Here is a 20,385-nt window from a genome sequence, read left to right as displayed (position 1 = left end):
CCTTTGTAACCACCCATTTCATAAGACTGAGCACCGTGTGGCTTCCTCCTGCTCACCTTGTTCTCTTTGATATAAAGTGCTAACATCTCCTCTCGGCCGTAGCGATACTCGGCCAGCTTGTACTTTGGCATGGCGGGGGAAGGAGGGGGGGACGTCACACTCCCCCCACTGGATAGTGCACGGAGCCTGGGGGGGACAGTCAACACACATTCACACTCAGATTACGTCACAACTCACTTCTTGGCAGACACCACAAACGTTTATTAGTAACCTCATTTACAATCTGAGCATTTAATTGAAGAACGTCTTAAATCAGGCTAGATTCTAAGACCTGCTGTCACAAACAACAGCTCTATTTTACAAACTTTCGGCATACAAAGCCACCACACCATATCCAGCCAGTACTATTTGAAGAAAAGGGAAGGAAAGTGGAAAAAGGCATCGAATGTGTGTGTGCGCCGCTGCATGCAAACGTTACGGAGGTGGGAGGAGTGATCTGGTGGTTGGCGAAGCACCAAGATGKACACGGCACAGCAGCCAGCAGTCTATTAGAGGTGACCAGCCACTGGCCGCCTACCAATCCAAGGCCTACGCCTCACATTAATCTCTACACAAACATTTACTGAGGGCTCAGCACCCAGGAGAGGAAATGGACAGAATAGAAGGAGAAGAGGACGAGGAGGGTAAGGGAAGGAGTCCGGATCAACAGTGGTAAGGACGGAGTAGCAAGAGCGGTGAGAGAGGAAGAGAAGTAGAATGAGTTACCATTCGGGGCCGAAGTTAAGTGTCTCAGCAGTCATATTCCTTACGTCTTTACAGAGCTGAGTATCTGGAGAAAAGTGCAAGAAAATGATGCACCTGTCAGTGACACACCAACTAACACASAGCATGCATGCTTGGTCGCACTGACAAACACGTGTGCACACACGCATACAGGCAGTATAACCACACCAACTAGGCGTAGCATTTTCCAGATCCCCCCCCACCCCACCACACACACGCACTTTGCTCTTACCCTGTCCAGAAGAGCGGACCAGGCTGGATCAGGCTAGGACTGGCTTAGTTAGGCTTAGGTGAGAAGGCTGAGTGGTGCTTATTTAGCTGTGATCACAGAGCTCCCCAAAACACACAGAGATAGAGAATAGCTGCCTGTTTCAAGTGTGTATAGGGGATAGAGTTCTGGTTCGGGTAAGAGAACAGTTTGGAAGAAGCCTCTGCTCACAGCCGAAAAAAGTAGTACAAATAAAAAACAAGAACAAAGAAATTAGAATAAACTGTCAAGTCAATAACGACGAAAAAAACTAAATAAAACACTGTCGATAGTAACAATAATGATTGGACGACAACAGCAGTAATATCACACTTAAAAAAATAAAGATCCTTCTCGATTTAAATCTAAACGCAGAGAAGAAAACAGGCTGCTGGAACAGCTGCCAGGAACAGACGTGACTCTCTCCCTCCTCCTCTCCCTCTCTTCTCTCTCCTTCTGTCGTTCTCTCTCCAACTGAAACGTGGCTTGACCGAGACTCTCCAGGTGAGGACACCTTTGATTCCTGACCACCTCCCTTCAAACTGCTGCAAAAGAAGAAAAAAGTGAAACAAGAAAAAMAAGTGAATAATAGCAAGTGCTGTTACTCTTATTATCTATGCATAGTCACTTTAATAACTCTACCTACATGTACATATTACCTCAATTACCTGGARGCCGATGCCCCCTCACATTGACTCTGTACCGGTACCCCGTTTCTAGCCCCGCTATTGTTATTTACTGATGCTCTTTAATKATTTGTTATTCTTATCTCTTACTTTTTTGGGGGTATTTTCTTGAAACTGCATTGTTGGTTAAGGGCTGTAAGTAAGCATTTCACTGTAAGGTCTACTACACCTGTTGTAATCGGCGCATGTGACAAATACAATTTGATTGGAAAATAAATTAACCCACACACAGAGACAGAAGAGTAAGAAACACACACCCAGTCACTGTTTGGCAGACAGCCTTGTAATTGGATTCTGTTTTGCCTTAAAACTKGTGATGCACAAATTACATTTTTGTCCGATATCCGATATTTTCCTTGCCAAAAAAACCTGATACCGATAACCGATATTAAACATTTTTGCAGCCTTTTAAGCATTCTAGTAAAGTTAAATAGTTAACACACACACATGGACGCAGCAGTCTAAGGCACTGCATCTCAGTGCAAGAGGCGTCACTACAGTCCCTGGTTCGAATCCAGGCTGTATCACATGCGGCCATGATTGGGAGTCCCATAGGGCGGCACACAATTGGCCCAGCGTCGCCCAGGTTTGGCKGTCATTGTAAATAAGAATTTGWTCTTAAATTACTTGCCTGGTTAAATAACGGTTACACACTGACCAAAAAGTTATTTTGTCTGCATTTACYTATGTCCCCATTACCAGTAAAACATAATCAAAACCTATTTCTTTCACTTACTTGCTGTGCTGTTTAGTTGTTCATTTGTTCAGTCGTTCCATTCTCAACCAGGATTTCTATGGAACGCCGTTTGGTTCTTTGCATGTCAAAAAAATATACTATTTAACACTATTTGACGTGTCAAATAAGCTGGTTGACCAATCAGGACCTGAATGACTGCACGTCACATAATAATTTAAACACATTCATACATTTTTTTACCTAGTTATTACACATTGATTACACTATCACTCGTATTTCATATGTCACAACGATTCATCGATACYTKTGCTATGATGCTGGTAAAGTTGCCTCGCGCACCTACAGTGCTGGTCATAAAAATAAAAAAGCTAGCTAGCTCATGGATGCAAACAATGTTCTTCCCCAAAAACATAGCAAAATGACATCTGTTTCAGTAGCTATAGTTAGCTAGCTATATAGCTAGGTGTCATCATCTTATTTGAATAATGGTGGTRGGAACCATCTATGTGAAGCTGGCCACAATAAGGATTAGCCACAATAGTGGACTTTGCGGTGAGCCCACAAAATAAAAGTATTCCATAATTATACAATTTGTATTCATTCGCATCACTGTCAATGACATWATTTTATTTTGAAAGCAAACMGCAAATCCCACTATTGTGCCTAATCCTTAATGTGGCTAGCTTCACAACACATAACCKGGTCCGGTTGAGGCTCACTAGCCAGATGAAGCTAGCTGGCGGCTTATAACGTTAGCGTTGGGCAACAGGGTTAAGTAGCTGGCTAGCTATTTATTTTCACGAAGAACTGAATTTCAAATTCAATAGGCGAACAACAAGTGGCAACCTAGCTAATACTTACTCACAAGGATTCCTAAATCATTGCAAAGAATAATGAAAATGACTGCAGTTTTTACTGGTCATTGTTTCAGGCTGGTTGTATTGGTGCTAGCTAGGTACCAAGCTAAAGATAGCTACCCCAGAAGTTGCGGTCAAACAAATMATGCTTTATTACCAACACAGTTTTGTAAACACATACTTCGTGGCTGGTGTTTGCTGACCTTTTGTACAGCTTTGACAATGCTACTGTATCTTTTTTGACACGCAAAYACCCAAACAGCGTTCCATAGCACGTATGTCGTGACGCTAAAAGCAGTGACGCAAATACTGTGTAACTCAGGTAGGACAACATTGGAAAAATTCCGATATGTTCACCGATATATCGTGCATCCCTACTTAAAACATTTTTAAAGCAGCTTGGAATGCTTAGTGAGTGTTGATTGTTAAACTTCTTAAAGCATTTGGAATTTTCAGAATTTATTTTTCTGTATAATATGACAGCTACTGTACTCTGGCTGAAGAACATACGCATAMCTAGGTACTTTCCGCAGGTGCGGGAGTTGTAGGCAAACTCATGGAAAACGATGCACAGATACTGTACGCCCCAGCTASTGTACTCTAGCCTTCCACCCTGAGCATGCATCTGTGTTCCTTTGTACATTTTTTCCTCACAAATTAATAATCAACAGTGCAAGACCTTTGCCGTCAATAATAATTAACTTGGTCAAAAAGGTTCAATTTTCACAGAAATTGAGCCCCAGCGACCAATACAACTATGATGTAACACTCTTACAAAAAAACTGCACCAGTTGGAGACAGAACCTGAAAACACAATGGCAACAACAATATCCAAAGAACAGAATGCCAACCCCAGGCTTTGCGGTAAAAACAGACAACCAACAGTCAGACACCTAGGCTATGGGCTTGTAGTGCTGTCCGCATAGAATTAGAATTTATAGAATGTGCTACGCCCCTCAGACTATGGCATTCTGATCAGGTGATTCTAATTCTATGGCTTCTCCTCTTCCTAGAGATGCCCAGTTATGCATCGGTGGACTTTTGCACATGAACACAGAATCATATTAATTACTACACTCSCTTAATTACCTCGGTTTCGTTTTGAGCAGATTTCGACATGGGCTTTGATAGGGGCACCTGGCTCACCCCCAGGAGGCAGCCAGGTTCCAAATCGAACTTAATCAGCTTTCAGCCGATGCAAAACATGCCTACGCGGCCACCCCGGCGAGATTAATCGAACCCCCTCACTGTTTGAGTTAAGAGGGCGCTCCTCCCACACCGCGTTTGCCCGTTCAAGTCACYGACCATATTCTAGTGCCCCGCGGCTCAGAATAATCGAATCGGTCCAATATTAGCCTACAGTAAATAACATGGCCAACCGGTGTCCGATTGGTCGGTTCTGTAACGACAATTACCTTGCAGGATTCCGGTGTTATTTTAAGCAAAATAAAGTGATATCAGTTTTCTACTGCCTTTAATGTCAGATAATGTATAAATAGTTGTCCTTAAAGTTTAACCATTGTGGAAATTACTTGATTGAGTACTATAGTATCCCGCTTGTTTGGAATTCGAATAGCAACTAACGTTAGTTAGCTAACATTACCGGCGTTGTTGGGRCATGTAGCAAGGCTAACAAGGCTCGAGTCAAAAACGCCATTTGAAAATGAACAGGACAYTCGCTTTTAGCTAAAATGTTAACTACCTGGGTAACTTATCAATGAACACTGATTTCTCCAGCTAATCATATTTAGATTAAATAACACTTACAATGTGTATCTTTAGCCGTGTAAGGCCTTGGGTTTACATCCAAGGTTCAAATGACACGAGATATGACGAAGATGGGCGGAGTGCCCGCCGAGTGTTAATCGCGCTCCCCCTTCGCCAATCCGCCGCCCAAGRTACAACTAACGTTACCTCGCTGCTTACTTTGGCCTTCCACAACCTGAGCAAAACAAKCCAATAAAACAGCAATGGTAACCGATAAAAACATTGTACAACGGCTCGCTCACAGCCCTATCTTCTTAAACAAGATAATTTAGCTAGACTTTCGACTCGTGTTTGCGTGTGCCCTATCACAATTAAGTGATTTGCTAGCAAACTAGCTAGCTACTATAGCTATATGTGACAATAACAACCATAGCTTACCTTACTGAAGCAATGTTGTTTATTTTTCAAATACGTTATTTGTGTGTACAATCTTCATTCATTCAATATTTTGTGAATGATTAAAAATATTGTATTTATTATTTCCCCCCTCTCCTACGGTCACTGCGTGTTGATGTCTTGTCGGCTCGCTACTCTTGTTGTTTGTGTTTTCAGAGAAAGATGGCCGTTCTACTCGCACCACGTGACTATACATTGACTTGCGTTACTAGTGGTTGTTGGCCAGTGTTTAGGTATATCGGTATACTATTTTAAGATGATACACCCCGTTTGCACAGCATGTATAACTTAGCATACACAGCATGTATAATTCTTAGCAATTTGGTTGAAGCTAATAATGCATTTTTTGAGTGCTRGCAAGTGGTTGTAGTGGGTCTGTAATCGATCCACATACGAAAGACCGCACTGTGCATAGCCTAGGCAGCCGACAGTAAGCGTTAGATCTGCTGCACTATCCGCTGCCTAGGCTATACTGCACGCGAGTTGTTTACATGGGGGGCTGCGCCTGCACGTTTGTAACAGATACTGTCGCGGCGATTCAGTCGAAKCATTTGATTTGAAAAGTCACTCTGGTCAGACTGCAACGTTGTTTTAATTTCTCGAGCAGTCAAAAGGTGGCGCAATATTACTTTTAATAATTCCCTGTTGGAGGAGAACGTTGTCATTATCAAATGATTACTTCCGGGGCACCTCTGTGTTTCCGGACAATCATAGTCAGGTTGAAAGTCTCCAGCACGATAGACAAAAAATAAGAATAATTTGGTTGCAAACAGTAGTTGGAGGTACAGTCGGATTGCTTTCAKTTTCTAATATTGTCAGAATGTTAAATAAATTGGTTTGGAGTGACACATTTTTGCAAAGAGAGTGTGGCGGCTAAATTACATTAAATTCTAATCTAGCTAGCTAGCTACCTAACTTTAAATCCATATAGACCTCCCCCCGGTAGTGGTATTTCATGACGTCAGTGGCATAGCTGTGTTAATTTATTTTAATTTTACTATTATATACATTATTTGAACCTTCAGTAGTGTGGCTAAGCAGTATATGTGCTGTATGAAAGATGATTGTGTAGGCCGTCAATGTAAATAAGATTTTGTTCTTAACTGACTTGCCTAGTTAAATAAAGGATAACAATTTGTGTTTGTTGTCCATTCTTGTCATTGACATTTCCTTTCCTGTTGTTTTTGCTTTACTGCAGTGCTCCATCCCACCCTTCCCTGTCTCTGACTCACTTGTAATGGCAGAACCACGCAGCCTTATCTCCGCCTCCATCCCCCAGACACCCCCTGGCATCATCATGCCCCCAGCTGACGGCAGCGGCACGGCGGTGATGATGGACCCCATAGAGTACACCCTACGCAAGCGTCTCCCCAGGAAGCTGCCCAAGCGCCGCAATGACGTGTATGTCAACATGAAGACAGACTTCCGGGCCCAGCTGGCCCGCTGCCAGAAGCTGKTGGAGGGAGGAGGCCACYGAGAGATCTGTGTCCACGGTCTGGGCCTGGCCATCAACAGGGCCATCAACATRGCCCTGCAGCTCCAGGCCAGTAGCCAGGGGGCGCTACAGTTGGCAGCCAACACGTCTACAGTGGAGCTGGTGGACGATATAGAGCCTGAGGACCCTGACGAGGCGGGGGAACCCATGGCGCGCTCCCGGAATAACTCTGCTATTCATATCAAAGTGTTCTACCCAGACCCACAGTGACCCAAAACACAACTATCGTCCCTAGCTTGGATATGGCTAACTACCTCCATTGATGTGGTGTCTGTAATATCGTACTGATGGAGTCTAGTCATATCAGGGGTACACCTATTCCATCCACCTGCAGTGGCTAAAACTGACAGTGTTGTTRAGATGCAGGGAGAATTATCTATGAACTATTGGAATCTCTTTCTCATTTTTGTTACATATTTTGTCATGCATGATGTCAGTCAGAGCAGTGTATTTGTCAGTATCAAGAGTGTGTTGTTTCATGGCATCGTCATTCCCAGACAATCCCTTACTGCCTGAAACAAACTCCCATAGGAAATGGGACAGACCACTCTAAGACCAACTCATGCAAGCTACAATACACCTGTTCCACATGTGGGAATATGTTTAATCTCTGAAAAGGATGTGGATTTGAATCTTTCATYAAATGTATTTGTTACACGTTTTTTGTTTCTTGTAACACTGAATATTATTTGACCATGGGAAATAAGTAATATTTCAGTAATTTCTGGTCAAATTTAAGTTTACAAACTAAGTCTGGGCATGAGACATGCCAATCATGTGTTTTACATACCGATTCCATACATTGAAATCTAGCTCTGTCGAAGAGTCAATAAATGTAKATTTTTTATTTGACTTTGGCCACATTTTGTTTTTTAGCTTCAGTATTTGAACATGTATATACAGTATTTATTGTATATTTTCAATCTCATTTTTTTATGTGCCATAAAATAGAGAAAAGTACTGGAGTTTGTTTAATAAAACATTAAAGTGCAAAATTATAATCCAGTCATTTTTTCAGGTATAGTAACAGTGAATTTCCACTAGGTGACAATAGAATGCTTCATTTGCACAATGCATGTTTTAGGTATGTGAAACTATTGAACCATGATTTGAGTTTGAAATGTAAWACACATGTTTTCTACCTGAATTAATTTGAACTGTTGCTAAGTATGCAACCCCAAAACAAGGCTTTCTTTCAACACCAGATATATCTGGACTTCAAAAGAGAGGCACTTATCACACAGACAAACTTCCTCTTACGTTGTTTTCATCCATCCTTTTAATCTAAGAATAATATTTTGTATTTAAATACCAAATGGCAGTGTAATAGAATTGACAAAACATCTGAAACAAACAGGAAAAAACATGTACAAACAGCTGCACTGTGACTGCAAGACTTTTAATACGGGAAACAAAACAACACAGGAGAAAAAAACGAATCCCGAAATTGGAAGAATCCCCAACGTCAGCGACTCCAAAGGTTCCCAGGATTGCGTGTGATTGGCTGCTGCTTGAATGAAGGCAAGAGAGAGGCATGCAGGATGTTCATCATGAGAACCAATCAATATTTTTCCTGGCAGTCATGCTATCTGCGTCGAAGCTCTATTTGAGTGCTGGTCTGCATTAACCAGACACTGATAATCACAGCATAGCTTCGGAGTTCTCACGTAAGCCCCCTCTCCCTCTTCCGCCCAATCTTTTCCTCCTTCAACCGACTGAAACTCTGCTTTTTCCCCCTCTAGTCCATTCAATAGGGTTATAAGGAGTCGTATAAAACTCATTCATACAGGTACTCTCTCACACATACAGTACATACAAACACACAGATAATTTCTTCTACAAAGGGTAACAGACAGTGAACAGTTGGATATTGACTTGTACAAATATCTTAACAACAATGTTCAGTGGTGGTATACAGTAATTATGGTCAATCGTTAGAGCTCAACTGTGGTCTCTAGCTCCTAGTTACAGTATATCTCTCATAATACTATAGTCATGACAGTAACTGGAGCTTAAAAGTAAAAATATAAATCTCTATAAATAAGTAATTACATAAGCAATACAAAATACATATAAGGACACTGATAGACAGCAGTTGGAAAAGTGTTGTGTGTTAAGAACGAGGCAGGTGGTGTTTGAAGAGTTTGTGGTACAGGCTAGGTCCCCTCATTCTGGTATTTGATAGGCAGTCAATGACAGTTGAGTAGAACTCCAACTAGGTGTCACCATGTGCAATCTGCGTCGATAACGCAGGCTTGGCGATGAGAACTCACATTCCATTGCAGTAAGGGCCACAGAATCACACTCATGCTAAAAGACATACAGACACACACAAAGTGCTGAAGAGTGCCCATTAAAGAGCTGTGGAGGCTGTGTATTCTGTAGGCCCCATTCCTTTTCGGTGTGTGATTTCTTAACCACATACTTCCCTCATCTCCATGTTCAAGGTGCTACCTGCTCTTTTCCTTTTAAAGTCCAATAGGAACTGTTCTGTTCATATAGCTTCATTCTGTCCTGTGAAGATCTGGTCCACACACTCATCTTTTAGAGTTCTACCTGGCAACAAGCAGGGTCAATAGTGTCAGATCCCACCCCCTGCCTCGGGAAGCTCCAATCAACTCGGCCCCGCCTCGGAGAGCCCCAATCAGCTGCCGCCCTAGTGGCAGACGGGCGCGTTGGACAGCAAGAGCTGCAGCTTGCCTCGCAGGAAGTTGACGTGGACCTGGAGCAGCTCTGAAGCAGACGACACCCGCCATGTCTCCTCTCCTCTAGACACTTCTCCTGCTGGAGGGGTGCACTCCTGACAGGAAGACAGGAGAAGAAATATGTCAGTATTAGGGTTGAACGGTATCTAGATGTTCCTACCATCATATTGTTTCTGTACCATACCGTGGTATATGGTATTACCGGATGTGCACACAAGGGGCGCTCTTTCTTAAAAAATATATATATTKTTTTTTTACACACAAAATGTATTTCGGCAACATGGATCTTAATCCAGGAGGGGATTGATGGTCTCTGCTGTAACCAATAACCTTGATCTTGCCATCTAGCCACTTAGCTAGCAAGTTAGCAAACCAAATGCATAGCTGGAGCCCTGAGTTGGATGTAATTTATTTGGCATATCTTAGATAGTTAATTTAGTTATAAGCAGTGGCATAACACGCACTACCAGAGCCCCCCGTCGGTATGTCTAAATACCCCAGTATACGGTATATCGCCCAAGCCTGGTCAGCATACACAAAATGGAGTAGCCTACTGGGTTTTGTTCACTTGGCAAAAACCAGAAGAAAACTGTCCGAAACGGCGTGAAACGGGAGATTCCATCWGAACTTGTCCAAGATGCGCTTGTTTTCTTTTTCCGTTGTACAACATTTTGCTATGGTGTACCCTGATGAACACAACCATGAAATCAATATTTWAAAAATGACACACTACACTAGACACTAGACTGGATGGAAAGATTTTTAAAAAAATATTCCCATGATGAAGGAATATCAGCAGTATTTCACCAGGGTACAAGCCTAGGGCGCTGTTTGTTTGATGTCTATACTATGAAAGCTCTGCAGTAACCCTTGAGCCTGAAAGCACAGATGGAATGACTGGAGCTCATTTAGTCTTTCCATGGCCTTGGCGTATACCCGGTAAACTCTGCCTGCCTGTTAGTGCCCCACCTCACTGGTGGATGTGAGTGTGGTTGTAAGAACCACCGCCCCCGAGGGGATTCTCTGAATTTCTCTACCTAACAGTCCCTTACGCTCTTAGAAAAACAGGTTCCAAAAGGGTTCTTTGGCTGTCCCCATAGGAGAACCCTTTTTGGTTCCAGTAAGAACCCTTTTTGGTTCCAGGTAGAACCCGTTTGGGTTCCATGTGGAACCGTTTTGGGTTCCATGTGGAACCCTCTGTGGAAAGGGTTCTACAGTAGATGGAACCCAAAAGAGTTCTACCTGGAACCAAAAGGGGTTCTTCAAAGAAWTATCCTATGGGGACAGCCGYAGAACCCTTTTAGGTTCTAGATAACACCTTTTTTCCCCGAAGAGCGTACAGTCAGCATAACACAACTATCCATCAGCAGCAAGCTCCAACCACTGTGTGGGAATAGTAGTAACTGGGTCATTCAGGTTAAACATAGCGTGTCTCTAGGAATGCATCTGGACAGGGCCCAAAAAMAACTTAAGATAGTGACCATTCATTCCTATGCATTCCTATGCTTGTCTGCAATAGCAACTTCCACAAGCCCTTGCACTTTGATTCCCTGACCTGGCTCACCTGGATGTTGAGGCTGCGCAGCACCTTTCCTATTCTGAAGATGTTTATGAGGCTGTTGTCTATGTGGCTGTGCAGCGCTGTGTTGGTGACGGAGGCTCGTAGCGAGCCAATGGCCTGGTTTAACAGCCACAGGCCAGACTGTACCTCCTGAGCTTGCTCCAGTGCCTACAAAAACACACAGAGACAGACATAGTTGCCCAGTTGACCAGTGATTTAGATTGAAACCTCAATGGCCAAACTCTCTCTATGTGGCTCTGCAATGAGTTAACAGGATATATTGCTGATCTGATAGCGGTAGAGCACATTCTTAGGTAGACTGGTTCTTCTTCTTGGAGAGAGAGGGAGACTGTTGTTACTTACATTTTTCCTCTCCCAGACGCTGAAGTCTACTTTGGTTTGGGGAACAGTGACGGGCTCTGGAAGACCACATCCTTCTTTACAAGTCAGCTGAGGGAGGGAGCGGGGGATGGATGGAGAAAAGAAACGGGGCAAGGAAAAATGTATAGAAAATGAGAGATGTGTGAGATGAAATGTAACTATCACTATGACTATCACTGTAAATAGCACCAGTTCATGGCCAGGGCCCGTATTAATAAAGGGTGAATATGAATGCTGATCAAGGATCAGTTTTCCTCTTAAAGCTCGCACAAATCACACCGGATGTGGATCTCGCGTTCGTCTGCCTAGCGCCTGCGRTGTGTTTTATGGAGCACCTGCTGTAGAAGTCCGACTGCCGTTATTTTTCATGCGACTCTACATGTAAAATCAGTGCACACTCAGTTCACAAATGATATTCAGAGTACTCTCGGCCAGCAAACGCTATTGGTGTGTCTGAGCCATAAGATTATAAAGAATTGAAAAGGGGGGAGGGGGCCGTGATCTCAGATAAGCACTCCTACTTTTAGACGATTTATCAATAAGGGCTCAGACCAGACCAGACTAGACCAGACATGGATGTGGTGTGTCTCTCACCATGGCTGCTTGGGCATCTCTGGCCTCTTCAATAAAGTGTTTTAGGACCCGCAGGTCACAGATCGGCCGCAGGGGGGACGGTAGGCCTGGTCTGGTCCACTCCAACAGCATCAGCAGCAACGTAAAGAGTCCTACACACACACACACACACACACACACACACACACAGAGGGGCTTCAGCAAACATACTATCAACACTCCATACCATTATCAGCCATAACCAATTAAACAATCTGTAGCTTAACCCATAAGCAATATGGAAAACATGTTATCTAAGGGGTAGGGGTGGATTTGAGCAAGGCTGACTAATTACGTATAGACTACATGTGTCTGTATTTGGGTGAGTCAAATGCAATCATGCTCTGGCACTAGTATTGACCACAAGGGGGACTCTGGATGTTATTTAACCTGTATTTTAGCAGGGAGTCATATTGCATGTTGTATCACTACACAAGGAGCTCCAACACTACTAATACTGATGCAAATAATGTCTTTCTTCATATATATATGCCAATGAATGAATAGTTGTGTTCAGGCTTTTAAACTCTCATTAAATACATGCCATTGGCTTGGAGCTATGTATGCTAGCCATTGCATGTAGGTGTCAACCTCTCTCTACCCAGACCTCTCTGGTTCTATTAGTCTCTCCCAATTCRGTTTACATCCATCAGTCCCAAGTTGAATCCCTTTTCCCTGCCTCCCATCTTCTGTAGCATCCCCTCCTCCATCTCCTTGCCRCATATTTTGAGCCCATCCCCTGGTCCTTTGCAAACCCCCTGTGAACCTAGGAGCAACATACTAACCACCCAGTCACAGGAGCTAACCCTAAGTCAAACCCATACTCTGACGTCTGAACTGTTCTTTCTAGCTCTGACCGTGCTGCTGTAGCACGGGCTGGGCCTCTCAGCACACTACTGTAACTATGTTCTCCACTGCTTGCCTCTTCACTCAAGACAAACTAGTGTTGTTCTATTCAGGCCAAGATTATTTCATTTACACTGTAGAAGAATAACTGTTTGAATTGGGTGTTACTTGGTATTCTTGACCTGCAAGCAACGCAATGGATCAAGGTTACTTGTGATCCGTCATCCWGAACATGAGATCAGACATGGTCCTGGACACACAGAGTGGCTAGTATTCCAGCACAATGCTACTGTACACAGCACATAACAGTGCTTTTGTGGAAATCTGCCGTCTATGTATTCCTGAACTTCACGCATATTGGCTCATGTGTGTTCTTAGAGTGTATGCGTTTTGTGGTATTTCTAGTGACAGCCTGGTAAAAATGGGCTCAACAGTGATGTATGCATTATGGAAATCGTTTACCGTTTAAGAACCAAATGGAAGCAAACAGAGGAAAACGAGAGTTTTTTATTTGGCAAATCAGTTAAGTCCCTCCCCGTTTCATTCTGTTTGCTTACGTTTAAGAAATGTTTAGCAACATAATCGGCGGAATGAATACACCCCCGGCCTTTCCACGTGTTCAGTCTTGCACGCACCTCTCCTAGTGAAAACTGTTCCATAATAATTGTGGTAAACCCTATGTGTTACACATGACAGTTCAATGGAGTTGTTCAGGTCATATAACTGCCTATATTTTGCTGGACCCCAGGAAGAGTAGCTGCTGCCAAAGCAGCAGCTAATGGAGATCCATAATAAATAGGAATATGGACATCATGCTGAATGAGCTCTTTCACTGCAGCCTGACTGTATGACGCAGTAAAATGCTACAGATTACAGACAGCTCTCCAAGGCTGCCTCGTGTCAGGCTGAGCACTGGTAGCCTCTGCAGCCGTTTCCCCAAAACGATTCTACAAGGTTGAGTAAAATGTTTGCCAATTATTTGGGTTTAGCCTTTAGTTGTCTAAACATAGAAAGTTGGCTTATCAACCAAGATTTTTTTTTTAAAACTCAGATAACAAAAGATTTTCTTAGGCCATTGATGTTTTTAAAAAACAATGTTGGCTGTTGGGAGGACAAAGAGGACTCACAGAGATCCCTTTTAAGGGTCAAAGAGGAAATGCCCCCTCTAACCCTAACCCTCTCTCAGGGTCTTCACCCTGTGTGTACATAAAACCCCTTTATGTTATCTGTCTGTGTTGTCCCCTGTGTCATACTTAGGGAGGGTATATTACTGGGAACTTTCTACGTTTACCAGTAAACTACCAGAATTTTGGCATTTTTCAAGGATTTATGTAATCTATCACAAGACATCTAGTGGCTCTTTTGGGTACTTCCAATTTTTGATAGATGTCTGTAATTGTCTCTGGCTCTTTGTGTGGCCTCATCACATGTAAAATATACTGAACAAAAATATAAACGTACCATGAACATTTCAACAATTTTACTGCGTTACAGTTCATATCAGGAAATCAGTCAATTGAAATAAATGCATTAGGCCCTAATCTATGGATTTCACATGACTGGGAATACAGATATGCATCTCTTGGTCACAGAGACCTTAAAAAAAATAGGTAGAGGTGTGGATCAGAAAACKAGTCAGTATCTGGTGTGACCACCATTTGCCTCATGCAGCGCGACACCTCTCCTTCACATAGAGTTGATCAGACTGTTGATTGTGGCGTGTGGAATGTTGTCCCACTCCTCTTCGATGGCTGTGCGAAGTTGCTGGATATTGGCGGGAACTGGAACACACTGGCGTACACGTCGATCCAGAGCATCTCAAACATGCTCAATGGGTGACATGTCTGGTGAGTATGCAGGCCATGGAAAAACTAGGACATTTTCAGCTTCCAGGAATTGTGTACAGATCCTTGCGARGTGGGGCAGTGCATTAGGCCGGGCACTTGTCCACAACGTTGACATCAGTAAGCCGCTCGCCGACATGACACCATACACGTGGTCGGCGGTTGTAAGGCTGGTTGGACGTACTGCCAAATTCTCTAAAACTATGTTGGAGGCGGCTTATGGTAGATAAATTAACATTCAATTCTCTGGCAACAGCTCTGGTAGATATTCCTGKAGTCAGCATGCCAATTGCGTGCTCCCTCAAAACTTTGTGTTGTGTGACAAAAACGCACAGTTTAGAGTGGCCTTTTATTGTCCCCAGCACAAGGTGCACCTGTGTAATGATCATGCTGTTTAATCAGCTTTGTGATATGCCACACCTGTCAGGTGAATGGATTATCTTGGCAAAGGAGAAATGCTCACCAACAAGGATGTAAACAAATGTGCACAACATTTTWGAGAAATATGCTTTTTGTGCGTATGGAACATTTCTGGAATATTTTATTTCAGCTCATTAAACATGGGTCCAACACGATACAAGTTGCATTTATATTTTTGTTCAGTGTATATGGAATAATTATATAAGATGATTTTCAAACAACTTGAATGACAAAGCTATAAAACATTATCCCATCAACTTAGTGAATACCATTGGTGTCTAATATGAGGGTTTTAGCGTATTGTTTTTTTAAATTTCCTGATTTGGACAATGTGAAAAAAATGGTTATTCATAAAACATATAAAAACACACTTTTGTTTTTATATGTTTTATGAATAACCACATTGTCCATCTATTAGAAACTCATTGGAAACATGGTCTGATATTAAAAAAAAATGAATGCTTTATATGATTTTTTTTTTTTTTTAAGTAAATCAAGTATAAATGACCAAAGTTACAATAAATTGCTATATATTTTCTGTTAATTACCAAAACTACTAAAGGTTCCGGTAACTTTGGTAAACTACCGGTAGCTTTGCAACCCTAGTCATAACTAAGTCAGCTATAAGCACTGGCTGCGGTGATATGGTCGCATGCTTCTAAAGTAATGCTGATTATCTGTGTCACATACTGGAACCCCACGCTGGCCTTTGGAGACAAAGAAATTAGGCCAGCAACAGTGTGTGTGTGTGTGTGTGTGTGTGTGTGTGTGTGTGTGTGTGTGTGTGTGTGTGTGTGTGTGTGTGTGTGTGTGTGTGTGTGTGTGTGTGNGTGTGTGTGTGTGTGTGTGTGTGTGTGTGTGTGTGTGTGTGTGTGTGTGTGTGTGTGTGTGTGTGTGTGTGGGTGGTACTTAGGGACYCAATGTAATGACAAGACAAACAAAAGTATGGATTACACTCATATCACCTTACACCCCATTCCAGTCTGAGAGGTTGTAGGTGGTTTGGAAAGAGCAGCATAGCCAACCTCATAACTGACCTCCCCTAGGGTTGAATGTCTGAATTCCACACTTTTCAATCACTATGTTGATTAGTGTGACCCTCCGACCTTTGCCCTTTGCCATGGCCTACGTGTGAGACTGATTGCGTGTCCTCCCTATGCCCCCACACTCACTCCCAGACTCCCTCACTGACTGACTCTGCAATGCTGACCCATAGACTACTCTGCCTGCCTGCCAGTCACGTGCTGAGCACAGGGACTCTGGAGTCCAGGAAGTTGGCCAAAGTGAAAGGTAACAGAACCAGTGCCAGCAGCACCAAATGCCAAGATTTGACTTCTATTTTTTGCCATTCCAGGGTCTAGTTCTGTGCTGTGCACTGATGGTGAACCTTGGCAAGCACCAGACACAGTGTGGCAGATTAATCTCTCAAAGGTTACCTAGCTGTCAGTGATGCTCTCTTTTGAGACGATTTGAGACGATTTGAGACGATTCCTACGCTTGACGTTTAATAAATCAAATTACTTCTACATGACATTGGTTCATTCTCAAGGTGAACTCAACACTTCATTTGGGAAGAGTGACAGATATATGATGTATAACAACATACTACACTGCCAGCCTGTCTCTTAGACTGAAAGTGCAAAGTTGTGAGWAATCAGCAAGCAGGTCACACTGATATGACATCGTTTCCTGTGAGGAATCCCAATGTAATGCAAAGTCAAAGGGTGGAATCCTTAACTTCCTCTGTGGAAATCCTTTTTCTGTTAAATCATCCTTTGAGAAATGTAAAGTCATCCCATTCACCCACATTAATCAGCATTAACTCGAAGCCTGTCACTTCCTTGCTGCCTCAACATTGCAGTCATGCTACAGTTAACTAACAGGAAACACATCCATCCCCTTACTCATGATAAGTAAGAAGTAGCATTGTCAGAGCCGGAACGGCACATAGGGCAGGAGCCTCTCTCCTGTTTCTGTCTGTAGCTTGAGGCAGCTGGATGTACAAGTATACCCCCTGGACAGGATACTGAGCAGTCTATCGCAGGGCAGGGCTTTACCCCCAATCCATCAGTTCAACCATCCAATCTCAGGGATGACACTAACCACAAGGCCACTGAGTTGGTACTCATGGAAAGGTCATGGGTAAAAAGTACTGTGCATATGTCAACCATGAGTACCTTCTGATTAAATCAACCGATCAATCAATAAAATGTGTTTTTAAAAACGACACAAAATCCAAAACTGTTTGAGCTGGAACCACGGAGATATTGCGCGTCCACGCTTCGCCTCACTAGACTATTGATATAGGGGACTTTACGCACGTAGTTGACCCATTCTCTGTCAAAACCTAGATGTGAAAATAAACGACTTTTACTGTAAGAAAGTTCCCGTAGGAAAGCATCATTTGAAAGCCAAAATTAAAACGTGGTTGAAATGCTGATATTTACATTTAGCAGACGCTCTTATTCAGAGCGACTATGGTTACGTTTCTTGCCCGAGGGCACATCGACAGAATGTAGGCTCCACATTATTTGGGCTGTATAATATGTATAGCCTCCTTATTAGTCGTATCAGAAAATGTGACTATAGCAGCCTATTTCGTTTATAGCATACAAAGTAATTAGAAAACGGTCTTACCTCGACTTGAATTGTGGAACATTCGCAAAGCAGTGATGTGTCGTTTAAACACATTGCGCGAAATAATAACATCTGTTCACCCACTCCTCAACATGCAAAAGCCATCCGTCCATTAAAAATTCCCAACCATGCCCAGTGTACTGGTCCTCATTCTCCAGGTGCTGAATGTGAGGAGCTTAGTGCTGTAGGTGCGTCTACCAGTCAGAGCCAAATATAGGCTACAGTAGCCTCCTCTACGGAGCAACGATCTATCAGGCTTTTCATCACTGCTTTGGCAAGTCACTAAAACGCGTATTTACCTCCCCTCAGCAAAGCGATAAGGCCATACAGCCGATTGGGATGAGCGCACGCTCTTCAGGCCTACGCATCAACACAGACAAGAGCTATAAAACGTCAACTCAGGTCGTCCTTTGCCAAACCATGAAAATATTCAACTTCAGTAGAATAAAACTAAAGCATTACTAGTTACTCACTGGGTGGCAACTCCATATCGGAATCTGCATAGTCCCTCACAGGATCCTCGCCGTTTCGCACATTGGCCCGTCTATTGCCCACTAATTGCAACCCGAAGCTCTTTTATGGATTGTCCCTGGGCTATCCGGTAGGTGTTTCTACAACTGAGATTTTTTTTAAATTGATGACAATGAAAATAAAGTTACATTGTCRTGTGATGACTATCTGAACGACTTCCTTTGTTTTGGGACATTTATTTCTATTATATTGTCATCCAAATAATATCCATGTTTTCAAACAATAGTCCCCAAATGTAAATAATGTTATAAAAAAGCAAGCAGGGACTTCCCATTCACAAATGTTCTGATCCCCTGTACACATTTTTCACTTGGCTGACTACAATTTCTACAGAAATAACATTGTAAACAATAGATCAAAATATTCCTCACTTTTGATTCACTGGACACAGTGACATTCTTTGGAATCCTGTAATGCAAGTGTGCCAGAAGTGCCGGTGCGCCATGGTGCGCTGACAGCCTAGAACATTACCAAATGAAATAGCCTTGTCCTAGATTGTTACTTTAATAATGCCGTTATTTGCCTGTTGATGGCATTCCTCAGAGGCCTTTAGCGTCAACATCTTAGAGCTTTGTTGAGACGCAAACACCCCCCACCCAGTTTTGTTGACGCAAGTCGCTAGCGGTTGTCTCCCCGACCTGTAGCTTGCTGTCTAGGAGACACAGCCACGCGTGYCGGGGGTGGGGAGGCTTGGAGCCCTCCGAYGTRCCTGTCCAAATACACTATATATACAAAAGTATGTGGACACCCCTACACATTAGTGGATTCGGCTATTTCAGCCAGACCGTGGATGACAGGTGTATAAAATCGAGCACACAGCCATGCAATCTTCATAAACATACATAGGCAGTCAAATTATTTTCAACGTGGAACCTTCATAGGATGCCACATTCCCAACAAGTCAGTTGTTCACATTTCTGCCCTGCTAGAGTTGCCCCAGTCAACTGTAAGTGCTGTTATTGTGAAGTGGAGACGTCTTGGAGAAACAATGGCTCAACACCCAAGTGGTAGGCCACACAAGCTCACAGAATAGGACCGGCGAGTGCTGAAGTGCGTAAAAATTGTCTGTCCTCGGCTGCAACATTCACTACGAGTTCCAAACTGCTTCTGGAAGTAAAGTCAGCACAAGAACTGTTCGCCAGGAGCTTCCTGAAATGGGTTTCCATGGCCGAGCAGCTGCACACAAGCCTAAGATCACCATGTGCAATGCCAAGGGTCAGCTGGAGTGGTTTAAAGCTCCCCACCATTGGACTCTGGAGCAGTGGAAACGCGTTCCCTGGAGTGACGAATCACGCTTCACCATCTGCCAATCTGACAGACGAATCTGAGTTTGGCGGATGCCAAGAGAACACTAACTGCCCAAATGCACAGTGCCAACTGTAAAGATTGGTGGAGGAGGAATAATGGTCAGGGGCAGTTGTTCATGGTTCAGGTTAGGCCCCTTAGTTCCAGTGAAGGGAAATCTTAACACTACAGCATACAATGACATTCTAGACGATTCTGTGCTTCCAACTTTGTGGCAGTTTGGGGAAGGCCCTTTCCTGTTTCAGCATGACAATGCCCCTGTGCACAAAGCGAGGTCCATACAGAAATGGTTTGTCGAGATCAGTGTGGAAGAACTTGACTGGCCTGCACAGAGCCCTGACCTCAACCACATCGAACACCTTTGGGATGAAATAGAAGGCCTGACCTCATTAATGTTCTTGTGGCTGAATGGAAGCAAGCCCCCACAGCAATGTTCCAACATCTAGTGGAAAGCCTCGAAAGAGTAGAGGCTGTTATAGCAGCAGAGGGGAGATCAACTCCATATTAATGCTCGTGATTTTGTAATGAGATGTTCGGCGAGCAAGTGTCCACATACTTTTGGTCATGTAGTGTATGTTGGTCACTGTCCTGCACGTTCACAGAAACAGGTGACAT

At 43.2% G+C, this 20,385-nt stretch overlaps 3 protein-coding genes across 8 annotated transcripts in view; 1 reads left to right on the top strand and 2 right to left on the bottom strand.

Moving 5' to 3' along the window:
- Positions 1 to 5,585, bottom strand: part of gigyf1a (GRB10 interacting GYF protein 1a) — a 30,636-nt gene extending 25,051 nt beyond the window's left edge. For 2 of the 3 annotated variants that reach the window (XM_070438700.1, XM_070438701.1), the window contains exons 1-4: positions 5,416 to 5,584; positions 1,016 to 1,575; positions 766 to 829; positions 57 to 186 (exon numbers count right to left, since the gene is read on the bottom strand). In XM_070438700.1, the coding sequence (XP_070294801.1) occupies positions 57 to 186; positions 766 to 800 (165 nt within the window). In that variant the 5' untranslated portion in view covers positions 801 to 829; positions 1,016 to 1,575; positions 5,416 to 5,584. Of the gene's footprint in view, positions 1 to 56; positions 187 to 765; positions 830 to 1,015; positions 1,576 to 5,415 lie in introns of all 3 variants that reach the window. The other variant, XM_070438702.1, reaches the window with a different exon arrangement.
- On the top strand, positions 5,143 to 7,589 carry LOC112069795 (ribonuclease P protein subunit p20-like). Of its 3 annotated transcripts, none has more exons than XM_024137168.2 (2): positions 5,143 to 5,243; positions 6,632 to 7,589. In XM_024137168.2, exons 1-2 carry the CDS (start codon positions 5,241 to 5,243, stop codon positions 7,136 to 7,138), a joined length of 510 nt encoding a protein of 169 aa, XP_023992936.1. In that variant the 5' UTR covers positions 5,143 to 5,240; the 3' UTR covers positions 7,139 to 7,589. The 3 variants fall into 3 exon arrangements, with proteins under 3 accessions (XP_023992936.1, XP_023992938.1, XP_023992937.1); XM_024137170.2 differs by lacking the exon at positions 5,143 to 5,243 and adding an exon at positions 5,577 to 5,666; XM_024137169.2 differs by lacking the exon at positions 5,143 to 5,243 and adding an exon at positions 6,107 to 6,215.
- A 297-nt stretch (positions 7,590 to 7,886) lies between these two features.
- Positions 7,887 to 18,483, bottom strand: LOC112069794 (erythropoietin-like). 2 transcript variants are annotated; one of them, XM_024137167.1, is made up of 5 exons: positions 18,408 to 18,483; positions 12,170 to 12,300; positions 11,558 to 11,644; positions 11,198 to 11,362; positions 7,887 to 9,728 (listed from the first exon to the last, which is right to left on the bottom strand). In XM_024137167.1, exons 1-5 carry the CDS (start codon positions 18,421 to 18,423, stop codon positions 9,585 to 9,587), a joined length of 543 nt encoding a protein of 180 aa, XP_023992935.1. In that variant the 5' UTR covers positions 18,424 to 18,483; the 3' UTR covers positions 7,887 to 9,584. The 2 variants fall into 2 exon arrangements, with proteins under 2 accessions (XP_023992935.1, XP_023992934.1); XM_024137166.2 differs by lacking the exon at positions 18,408 to 18,483 and adding an exon at positions 17,935 to 18,334.
- Between the last annotated feature and the right edge of the window lie 1,902 nt (positions 18,484 to 20,385).

The sequence above is a fragment of the Salvelinus sp. IW2-2015 genome, unplaced genomic scaffold, assembly GCF_002910315.2.
Source record: "Salvelinus sp. IW2-2015 unplaced genomic scaffold, ASM291031v2 Un_scaffold1123, whole genome shotgun sequence".
In the NCBI taxonomy this organism is placed as follows: Eukaryota; Metazoa; Chordata; class Actinopteri; order Salmoniformes; family Salmonidae; genus Salvelinus; species Salvelinus sp. IW2-2015.
Note: the sequence above shows the minus strand (reverse complement) of the source record. Positions and strands in the feature narration are given on the sequence as shown.